The sequence below is a fragment of the Danio aesculapii genome, chromosome 19, assembly GCF_903798145.1.
Source record: "Danio aesculapii chromosome 19, fDanAes4.1, whole genome shotgun sequence".
Taxonomy (NCBI): domain Eukaryota; kingdom Metazoa; phylum Chordata; class Actinopteri; order Cypriniformes; family Danionidae; genus Danio; species Danio aesculapii.
Genome location: NC_079453.1, coordinates 24,341,621 through 24,353,949, shown reverse-complemented (window position 1 = coordinate 24,353,949; position 12,329 = coordinate 24,341,621). Strand labels below are relative to the sequence as shown.

The window sequence follows — 12,329 nt, the reverse complement described above, 5'->3', positions numbered from 1 at the left end:
GGCATGAAAGTATGGTTTTTATATTTATGTAGGCTAGTAAAGATTTACGTATTGCTGTACATCCTGTGTGTATTAAGCAATGTGTAAGCGAGGCGCACAACTAACGCGCTCTGCGCTGGACAATAGACCAGCTTTGTTCTGGTCTGTTGAACAGTCTATTTAAGTTCCTCAAAATAGCAACGCGCCAGCAATGCGCCTCAACACACCTCCTTTTTTAGATCAGAACGCCTATGGGCGCACAAATGAGCGCAACTGCATTTGCAAAAATACAGCTCCGCGCAAAACGTCAAAACGACTCTTGCGTCAAGCTGAAACTAGCAAACAACAATTGCGTTGCTCCTTGCGCTGGGTGTATGATAGGGCCCTTAATGTTGAAACTTAAGCAGTGGTTTATGATTATTAAAAAAAATTATGTAATGGAAAAAACCTGACATTTATCTTGAGGATGAAAATGGATATTTTCAGTAATTTTCAGTAAGGGTTGGGAAAAATAGTTGATATATAGGGAATATAAAGACATCCCCATTTAGGTGAATGGTTATTGGAAATGATATAGCAATCTTATGCATTTGGCTTTTTTCCTTTATCACTTTTATAACACTTTACATTCAGGTTTATGTGGTGTACTTATAGGTTTATTATGTATGTGCAAATTAATATGCAAGTAATAATACATGTTAGCATGTTTTTTTCTGTTAATTTATTGTTCTGTATTGTTAAAAAATAAACTAAATAAAAATAAAGGTAAAAAACATTAATTTCACAGGACCTTAAATAAGCAGTAAATTAGTAGTTTATTGAGATAATGGTTAATGGTTTGTTAATTGCGGGAATTGTACTTTCAATTAAAGTGTAATGTATAATAAAGTATATAATGAGATGTCCCAATGCTTAGCTTATGGCGATGCATTACGAAATTGTCTTTTTCATGACATGCTGTTGGCTAAAACAAGGTATAAGCAGCACAATTTGGCTGCACATGGCTTGCAACAGTCCTCTTGTTGGCGTGCATGTGAAGCCTCAAGGTAGGCAGCTAGAGCGTTTGGAGCAGAGCCAGTATATTCGCTCAAGGACAAACAACTGAGTAAAACAAGATATTAAAGCCACTTCAAGAGTAATACTGGCAGTTATGTAACACTACTTATGTGAACATTATGGCCTGTTTCAAAACCTAGTGGGCTGTCAAACTGGACAGCGTTTGCAAGTGAAAATTCAGTCTATTACTCGCCTTCATGTTGTTCCAAACACACAAGCTTTTGGTTAATTTTCTACAAAAATCTGAAGATACTTATAATGAAATTGAGAGGTTTCTGTCGCATGTTTCAGCTTCACACATAATCTGCCTGTACACATGTCTGTATCTGAATATGTAAAGAATCTGACTGATTCCTTTAGAAATCTGTTCATGATATCAAGAAACTGTATCTCTTCACAAGACTCTGATTAAATGCTTGAATGCTTGATTAATATGGATGCATTTCATGAAGCTTGTTTAAATATTAGTCTTGTGTGTTTAGAACATCAGTATGTTCAGTAAATGACTCTTCATTCTAAAGTTAACTAATCCTATTATGTTTTTCACACTTCTAAATTTTTTTAGTAAGTAATGTTGTTCTACAATGTTAATTCGCCCTCAGACACTTCAATTTGTAGTCCAGAGGTTTCTCCCAGACATGTACAGAATAGTCAGAATATATGCAATTTAAATAAACACTTAAGAAATGCCCAAGGGGAGATGTTTGCTTGAGTTTTGCTGTAGTAATGTGTTGCCATCATGTCTAACCAGTCCCTCCAGTGTTTAGCAGGGATTTATTTTAAATGACTGATTTTGTTACAGCTTTTCTTAAAACTTGTGGTACTATCTGCTTCTTTGTTTTGCTCTGAAAATACAAAATCTTCAATTTTTTTTTTCCATTTCAAGAGCCATTAAACTCGCAAAAAAATTCTAGATAGACTAGGGATGGACGATATGGCAAAAATGCAATCTCAATAATTATTTCTCACATTGAACGATAACGATATATATTTCAATATAAGTTCTTAAAGCTTCCAGATTTAAAAGATTACCCCAACAATGACTGAAGCCACAACAATTAGAGGGTCAATTAAAAGGTGGCTGAAAATTTAATACATCTCTAACGTCGACACACTTTTGTTGTACATTTCTGCTGTGTGATTGACTCTTAGATCAATATGGAGTAAAAAAAATTCCAGAGATTATCATTGTTATTGACATAAATTCTATCGAAATTTGATATAATATCGTTTATTGGCCCAACCCCAAGATGGACTGTCAAACAGATCTTATATACTGATAGATATGAAATTTCTTGCACAACTTTTACATTCACAGACATAAACTATTTTTAACTTGTATATTTTGTGTGCTTTTGACATAAGTTTTATAATAATAAAATGTCAGCAAAATATATGGAGCTGAAAATTCCAAACAAATTTGAGACTAAATTTTGGAAAAAGAGAGCATAATAGGATCCTTTTAAAGGAATAGTTCAACTCAGGTTGAAAATTCTATCACTAATTAAACATCAGCAACAACACACATAGAGTCCTGAACTGATGCTTAAGAGAAGAAGCTGTTGAATGAATTGATTCTTTTTTGGTTTTTGTGCACACAAGTATTCTCGCAGCTTAACAAAATAACAGTTGAAGCACTGATGACACATGTAGACTGTCTTGGCCATGTTCTTAATACCTTTCTGTGCTTCGAACGTTTCATAAACTTTGCTGTCTGTGGAGGGTCAGAGAGCTCTTGGATTTCATCCAAAATATCTTAATTCGCATTACGAACGTGTGAACGTCTTATTGGTTTAGAAGGACATGTGGGTGGGTAATAACAGGTTTTTTTTTTTTTAGTGACGAAAATTCAGATCTTTTTACTGATTCTGACCTTTAAGCCTTGTTCATTTAGATGAACAAATCTTTTTCAGTCATTTTGTTTAATTTGCAAAGATATAATTAAAAATGTTACGAGTTGCTTCCAAACACATCTACAAACTAGCTCAAACACTGATTACACTACAAACAAGTCTAGAATAGAATTCAATTTATAAAAGAGAAAATAATCATTCATTGTTTACCTGGTCTTTTGTCTACAGTTAGCTCAGCTCGCCTCTTCTGAAATGTCTTTAAATTACAGCCGTTAGTCCATGTTTCACTGATAGTCCCATATAAACTTAACTGATGCACACAGTCTAAGCTGAAAGGACCCATGATTAGTTCACCTTTCAAGTCTTCATGTTTTTTGAGTCGTTCCTTATTCATGTGACAGGATGTAAACAGATGATTCAAAACCAAGGACTCAAGAAATGAACAGATCAAATCTTTTTCCGGCTCTGACTGCATTGGCTTCTGTCTTTCACGTGAAGAACGGACGACTCGGAGGACTTGAGAGATGAACAGATCAAATCTTTTTCCAACTCTACTGCATATAATTGGCTTCTGTCTTTCACGTGATGAACAAACGACTCAAACTAGATAAAAGACTCGAAAAAGAAAGTAATCTTCTACACCACCTGAACAAATGAGTGTATGCAAAAATGAACGAATCACTCCCTGAGAGGACTTAAAAGATTCGAGTCACATAAAAGATTCGTTCAAAATGAATGACCAATCACTACTTTTTAGGGTGAACAATCACTTTAAGACACAAAGGCATGCCCTTGATGATACCGGTTCATACACCTTAAAAATAAGCATTAACATATTCAATTCATAAAAAAGATGCATGATTTCAAAATACCATAAACCAATTTGGTTTTAAAAGAGATTTTGTACAACATTCCCTCAATAATCAGCCATTAAGGGTGTGGATGCACAAGTAAAGACATGTTCCACTGTCACCTATGAGAAAAACTAATGTGTGATGGAGGTGTGGCTGCACAGCTGGCAAGAAGTGATATACAAGTTGGCAAAGTCTCAAACTCAAAGACGCCATGCTGAACATCAAAAACCAGATCTGCTTCTCAAATAAAAATAAGGTATATTAAAGAAAGGCAAATGTGCATCTTATATTAATCTCATTTAATCAGTGTCTGTGTCAAACTCACTGGTTTTCTCGTCTCCTGTAGCAACTTCTGCCAGGTAGCGGTAATAGTCACCCTTCATCTTCAGGTAGAATACCTGGCTCTCTGCCGGAGATGTGCTGCGGATCAGAAACTTGTCCAGCAGATGCTGTGGAAAAAAAAAACACATAAATGTGAATCCACCACACAAGGCGGTAACCTTTCTAATGGTCTACTTCTAGCAGCAAAGTCAAAAACACAATGGGCTAAATACCAAAAAAATGAGTCCGCTCAGAAATCAGCTCACTTTCATACAGGACCCCTGAAGCCTAGTATTTTGATATCATTCGACATCAGAACATTGTCATTTCAAAAACAAGGTTGTTGTAGCTGAGACCAAACTGAAAACAATGTTTCAGAACCTAAACGTATGACAACAGTTTTCACAGACTAACTATTGAAGAAAACTGGAAAACAGGTCAGAGAGATGCTACAAACTACATCACATATCAGTAGTATGTCACAGTAAAATAGTAACAATGTAAGATTGAGGTTATAAAACAGCAGTTCTAAGATGGATGAACTCATATGCTACTTGTTCACAAACAAATGTCAGGTTTCCCACCAGGGATGCACCGATGGATCGGCCGGAGATTCGTATCGGCCGATAATCACATTTCATGACTCAATCAGTACTTGCCAACGTGGCCGATCTCATGAACTGATCATAAATGTTTGTTTATGAGTTTACAAGCAAACAAAGACACACGTCAAACAGCATCAAACAGTAGATCATAGGTCTTTTTCTTGCACTAAAGAAGTAATAGATTTATAGGTGTACATTTTACCTTCTTATGCATCAAATATGCCCCCCAAACCTTCCATCATTTGCAAGGTTTCTAAATTGCATTGTTAATAATTTCTTACCATTTTTTTTTTCAGTTTAGCTATTATTTTCTGTAAAGCTCCTTCTGACCATGACATGTCCACACTAAATGGTTATAAGAGAAGGGATTATTTGCAGCATCCTATATTTATTCTCTTAGGTAAGGAGCAAACTTCACTTAAGTCAACTTAGAGGGAAAATGTGCTTAATGAATTATAAAGCTTGAAGCATCAGAATCGGCACTCGGTATTGGCCAATCACAATGACAAGGAATCAGTACTCAGTATTGGCCAATCACAATGACAAGGAATCGGTACTCGGTATTGGCCAATCACAATGACAAGGAATTTGTACTTGGTATTGACCAATCACAATGACAAGGAATCAGTATTGGCCAATCACAATGACAAGGAATCGGTACTCGGTATTGGCCAATCACAATGACAAGGAATTTGTACTTGGTATTGACCAATCCCAATGACAAGGAATCGGTACTTGGTATTGACCAATCACAATGACAAGGAATCGGTACTTGGTATTGGCCAATCACAATGACAAGGAATCAGTACTCTGTATCGGCTGCAAAAATCCTGATCGGAGCATCCCTAGTTCCTACACTTTCTGGCCAATGTTTTTATTTTTAACAATTTATGGAAATGCATTAAACTTCATAGTTACTGGAAAGCCTTGATTGGAAATCTGAAGTGTATTGGTCAAGTTATTTACACTTCTTCATGTACCTTTTATTGCATTTGTAGTATTGTAAAATTTTTTACAGAAACCTTTTGTATTTTCAAACTGGTACATAAACATTTACTTACAGCTTCACCCACTTGTCCTTTGTCCTCGCTTTATGGCCGTTTACAATTCTACTAAATTATACATCTTCTTTGCAAATGGTGAATCACCACAGTACTTTCAGCAACACTCGTCCCAACTGCTATTTTCACACTTTTAGCAAAATCACTTGTTTTTTTCCCCTTGCTATTCTTGATGTGAATCATCATTTTAGATCATTCTTTCTTGCCAGCATAATTTTCCAGTGAACATCAGGGCCAGCAGCAAAAGCGCAAGAACCTCACACCTGCAGAATTCAACACAGCACTTCATCTCATTATTCACTAAGGTTTGATAGGTTTAGCAGAATCAAAGATGTAAAGCTTTTCAGAGCATGTAAGACGTTCCAGCAGCAGGTTGTTCATTGAAGAAGCCAACTTCAACCTATTACCCTTCTAATGCCAAATTAAACAGCGCATTCTTGTGCATGCAGTCTAAATAACATCTGGAAAATGAAAGGAATGTCATAAAGGCAAAGCATAACATTCCACGTGCCACCGTTTAAGACGCCCTAGGCAGCAGTCCAACTAAAATGGCCCAATACCCAGAGAGGCCATGGTCCTGTCTGATTCATTAAAGCCTTATACAGTTGCCTCAGTCTCACTTCTTACTTTTCTGTGGATGTATCCAGGACCACTCTAGAGCAGGGATTCTCAACTGGTGGGCCGCGGCCCATTAGTGGGCCTCAGCAATCCTGCAGCTGGGCCGCGAAATAGCATAAAATTAACTCTCAGTATTATACTATAATTTTATTATTTTATTAATATGCTATATTAAAATGATCGAAGTAATGCACTTTCTCCTGTTCTCTGATTGTTTACTTCAAACTCAGAGCAAAAAACAGCCTCATGATCACGTCTGCAATAATACACACACCTGTTCATTCACAAACAATGCGTGAAGTGAAAGTCTCTCTTTGTGTATTTTTGCCTAAACTATTTAATATATCTGCATAATTGTCCAAATTAATGTCTTGTGAGTGTTTTATAACGGACGCGTGCCCACACAGGAGGATCTAGCAAGTCTCGATGATGTTTCTGCCATAGAATGTAAAATAAACCTGCATATGAGCTTCAGACGCGGATTTGAAAATGTCAGACAGGTGGGCCTTCAAAAATTTATCGGAGAAAGAAGTGGGTTCCGAAGTAAAAAAGGTTGAGAACCCCTGCTCTACAGGAAAAGGTGACCATTCAAACCATACCTGTTAACCCTCCCATTTTCCCGGGATTCCCAGTATATTACAATTGCCATCATCCCGTAAAGATATTTTCCTGTATTTCTCCAGTATTTTTAATCTTTCTATGAAAGGTGGAAATAAACACCAAAGAGCCGATCTTTCCTATGCACAACTGACGAACCACTAGGGGACGCCCCTGACTCTTAAATGTGAATTTGTTCTGTTCTGTCGATTTTATTTAGGCATGAAAACACTTTGAAATAAATATAAAATGGTGGCATTTTCTTCCTTTCCATTACAGGCACCGTTGCCTCTCCTATGCAATCCCCAAAATAGTCAGTTTATGTAGCGGTTCGTGACTGTCAGACGAGCTCGATAATGATAAATCAATGCTGTTTCCTCAACGGATTCTGTACACACAATTTGAAGCGAAAGTGGACAGAGTTTTAGGTGTGCATTTGACACAGACATGTACACACAATAATAATAACAACATCTAAAACATTTCGACCTTGGTGGGTTTTCTTTTAAACGCAACAAATTTTGTCTTAAATTATCATAAAAAGTTAGAAAAGCAATCGGATGCTTTCATTATAGATCTGTGCATTTTTAAAGTGAAACCTCTGTTATTTAATGTAAACAAAAAAAAAATCTAAATGAGAGATTCATTTGCAGCTCTTTAATCAGAATGTTTCAATTAGACACTGAAGAAAAGGTTAGTGAAATTTGATCGCTTGATTTCTTTATAAATTTCTTTATAATAGCTATAAATTTTAATAGGCTAAACTGTTTGCTAATTTATTTGCAGCTTTTCCTAATGTATATTATTTATTCTATTCACTGTAAATAACAATAATGATAATAAATGAAAAACATTTTACTGACCGCTTCAACTGTTTATTTTCAATGAAGGTAGGTTGAGGTTTTTCTTATCTGGTTGCAGTTTGGGCAAAACCAGTGACCAATGAGAGGCTGAAGACCTCGAATAATAATTTACAATAGAGTTTAAGAAATTAAACAAAATGGAATTAGTTTTGAATCCGAATCAGGGCCAGGATCATTAAAATCTTAAAATAGAAGACATTTCTGAAATTCCAAAAATTGTATACAATTTTCAACAAATTTCCATAAAACAAAAATGTTATCAAGTGCACTCTTGGTGTCTTGCCATTTTTTTCTAAAAGTCATTTTATTTTTTTCAATATTTTCATTAGAATTTATTTGGACTATGTTTTAATGCATCTTATAAAATGTAGAAATCTAAAAGCACGTTAATGATGAACATACAGTTTAATAATTCAATAAATTTAGAACAAAAAAAAGTGTTTTTGGGATTCTAAGAAAAAGTGTTACATTCTCAAATTCCATGCATTTTTTATTATTAGTAAATTTATTGTTTTCTGTTTTATTCTGAATAGAATGACATTTAAATTATTAAAAACCTGTTTGTGCAACTGAATTCATGTAAACAACTTTTTTAAAATGAATTCCTTAAATCAACTACAAATTAAATAATTTCTTTGTCAAACTTGGTGCTGCACAACATAAAATTACAATAACAATGAAACATAATTCTCAAACTTCAATGTTTTTCTTCAGTGATTATTTCTTAGATATAAAGTTTGAATAAATCTTGTACTACTTTTCATTTATTTATATAACCTTTGCCTAATTGTGTATAATTTTGAGCTCTAATCACAGATAAACACATTAGATTCTGCATGCAGTTTTGCTGATCAACTCAATGATTAACCCACCGTAGACCTCAAATGTGACAACTTTAAAGAAGAAGAAATTGATTCCACAGGAAGCTCAGTTAATCTGTCCCCACTTGTTTATCTTCAACCCCAGTTCTGCTTAACACTAAAATTAAACACTGTGCTGACATTATTTGCAATATCCCATTTAAAATGTCAAGCTCTGTAGCAGTTATGATCCCTATCATTGGCTGCTTCCTTTTCAAAGCTCACCAGAACGTCTTTGCAGATGGCCTTCAGCTCGGTTTCGATCTTCTCACGGTACTCTTTAGCCATCTGCTGTTTGTCACTGCCTTCGGTCTTCTGCTCGATGCTGGACACCACCCTCCAGGCAGACCGGCGAGCTCCCACCACATTCTTGTAGGCCACTGAGAGCAGGTTTCTCTCCTCATCGGTCAGTTCCTCTCCCAGTTCAGTCACTTTCTTCATGGAGTCGGCCATGTCGTCATAGCGTTCGGCCTGCTCTGCCAGTTTGGCCCTCTGCACATGTTGGCTCTTGTCCATGGCTGCTTGGTTCTGTAGGAGAAACACAATTTAAGTCTGAATGATCAGTTATAAATATGCTTATAATTAGTGGTAGCACACTATAATTGGAAATGTTAATTTGACATTAAAAAAGGAGAACACAAATATTTGCGAATAAACAATCATGCTGTATATGTAATCATTATTGAACTGCAAGAGGAAAGCGATGTTTATTTCTCATTTGATATGAATAGACTTAAATGTAGGGAAATGCCTCCACTATTTAAATTCTATTGACTGTAACCACAAGGTTTTACTGCTAATTTGCATAAAGGTCTGATCGCCTTTATTACATCACCAGCATTACTCATGGTGCCACACATGAATTTATATTTGAAAACACACTTGCACTTGCAACCTACGTCACTCATTGTGAAGAGTGGGGAATGAAGATAAAATAAATGTTTGTCTACTTTGAGAATATTCAGTCATTTACAAATAATGGTAATAATAATTATAATAATAAATTATATATGTTTGATTTATATAAAAAAAAATTATGTTAGCTCAAAAATTATTTTAATAAATCATAATTTTAACTCAACAATAATACACATAATATAAATGTATGACGTTTAATGCAAGAAATAAAACCTTTTTTGCCCACATTAAAGAAACATCCCTTCCAAGAGTGATAACTGTAAGAATAACTTTAATGCTCAATTAGAATCCAATCCATTATGAATGTTAAGGCTGACTTATACTTCTGCGTCGAGTGATCGGCGTGTACCACGGTACCTGCCTTAGGTGTAGTGATGCATTTATACTTCTGCATGCTGTTTGTGTTGCTCTGCAATAACACTTCTGAAACGCTAGCTGGCAGTAGATTATGTTTCTTTGTTTTGTGTTTATTCATGGGTGTTTAGTTTTTTCTGAATACTACCTAATGTACAAGTAGCTAGTAACGGCAGACGTGCAACAACGATCATAAGGTAAACACAAAACAACAGTTTCCATCTAGAACTCCTTCACGGCACTCGACACTTGTAAACACTTACTCCAATGGATTAGTGTGGCTCTCGGTCCCACCCACATTGGTCAAAGCTACAAAGCCGACCAATTAGAGCTTGCGCTACGTGTCGTTGCGACGTGTAGTTACATTTTTTTGAAAGGCGTGCGTCAGCATCAGCCATGGTGAGGGCTATGTGACTGCGCGATGGCTGCACCGGAGCATATGCGTGCATCTGATGAAGTATAAATCAGCCTTTAGGAGTAGTTCACCAGCTAAAAAAAAGTTCCAATGATATTCTTCCAGTTTTTTTAATTGTTACAGTTGTAGTGTGAAATTTACTAGCCTCATTGAATACCAATGATTATTAAAACATTTATTTTAGAGAGTATAGTTATATTTTACTATTTAAAAGTTTTAGTGCTTGCATCTGATTGGGTGAATTTTGTGTGGCTTCTTTTTTAACTAAAGCCGAGGTCACACAGCACTTTTTCCCCTATAGACTTCCATTCATACGCATGTGAATGGACCAGACTAGAAACACAAGCGACACAACTTGCATCATATGAATGTTTGAGACCAATTAAAGATCAAAATGAGGCCAAAAAATCAGTACAGAAATTTAAAATATGTAGCAACCACTCATTTTAACAAGATGCCACAATCTTGTTTTGTACCACGCCTTTTCCCAGCCCCGTATGACAGAACTTTGCGTGCTCCAACTCCTGTGTGACTGCGACTTATGCCTGGTTTATACTTCTGTGTCAAGTGACTGGCGTGACTCACGGCGCATTAAACGCATGTAGTTGTGCATTTATACTTCTGTGCGCTGTTTCTGTTGTTCTGCAAAAACACTTTCAAAACGCTAGTTGGCAGTGAGGTGTCTATGTTCCTGTGTGTTGAGTTTTTACGCTGGTGTTTTGTTTTTTCTGAACGCTTCCTTAATGTACAAGTGGATCAAACTCGCTCATTTTAAGACAGGAACCGGCGGACGTGCAACAACTTTAACCAAAAGGTAAACACAAAACAAAACTTTCCATCTGGAGCTCCCTCACGGCACTCCACACTTGTAAACAATCACTCCATCGGGCTTGCGCAGCTCTCTGTCCCACCCACACTCGTCAGCGCTACCAAGCCAACCAATCACAGAGCTTGCGCTACGCATCGTTGCGACCTGTAGTTACATTTTTGGAGAGGTGCGCGTAAGCGACAGCGACAGCCACGGCGAGGGCTATGTGTCCATGCGTAGGCCGCGGCGTAGCATACGCGTACGATCGATGCAGAAGTATAAATCAGCCTTTAGGGTGCTTTCACACTTGTTTCAATTGCCTAGTCCAAAACCAAGTTTGATTGTCCCCCCTTGCAACCTTATCGACTGGTTTGCGTTTACACTTTCCTTTTTCCTTCTGAACCCAGATACGCTTGCGCCATCAAACTGCTGTTCTGTGTACAGCGGTTGCTAGGTGACAGCCACGAAAGCCAAAGCGCTAACATGGAAAGACGTACAAACATCACGGTCATTCTGCTTTTACTGAATCTTATGGTCTTGGTAACATACAGAGAGCGATTTGCGTCTATCTGCTGCAAAAAATATTAAAAGACGTTCAGAACATAAGATGTCAGCAGAAGTCGCTTTTGGACGAGACAAGAAGACATTATCACTATGTTTGCACTGCGTCAGTCCCATATGTCGCCAAGATAAAGTTAGGTGACACACAGACATACACACGTGATTAAATGCTACAAAAACTTAAGCTTGTTGTACAGTTGGCAGTTCACTTCTGTTATTTGGTGCGATTGCATTCATATCAGAAGTGAACCAAACATAACTTTGAGAAAACTGTATCCCAGACTACCTCTTTCAGGCGGACTTGAGTATGGTTCACGGGTGCGCATCTGAGTTTGCGCACCCTTAATTCCCACACCGCATCCTTGAATTAAGCACCATCAATTCAAGAAGCAAAAGTAGACAAATCAGCTGCTAATAATTTTATGATATAAATTACTACTTAAAATTTAAATCGATTGATCTGTAAATAACAGCACTACTATCAGAAACATACAATCTTTAATTTCAAACAAAGTAATATTTGAGATTTGGACAAAACCAATGCAATCTCAAGTCAGTTTGTAACTTTTTCATTTGGTGGATAATTTGTATGAATATATTCACACA

The 12,329-nt window shown here is 36.5% G+C and overlaps 1 protein-coding gene across 1 annotated transcript in view; it reads right to left on the bottom strand.

The window, feature by feature from the left end:
* ywhaz (tyrosine 3-monooxygenase/tryptophan 5-monooxygenase activation protein, zeta polypeptide) overlaps window positions 1-12,329 on the bottom strand; it is a 28,686-nt gene that overhangs the window by 14,188 nt on the left and 2,169 nt on the right. Inside the window, exons 2-3 of the mRNA XM_056479369.1 lie at window positions 8,893-9,195; window positions 4,068-4,191 (exon numbers count right to left, since the gene is read on the bottom strand). Coding sequence (XP_056335344.1) covers window positions 4,068-4,191; window positions 8,893-9,183 — 415 coding nt within the window. The 5' untranslated portion in view covers window positions 9,184-9,195. The remainder of the gene's footprint in view (window positions 1-4,067; window positions 4,192-8,892; window positions 9,196-12,329) is intronic.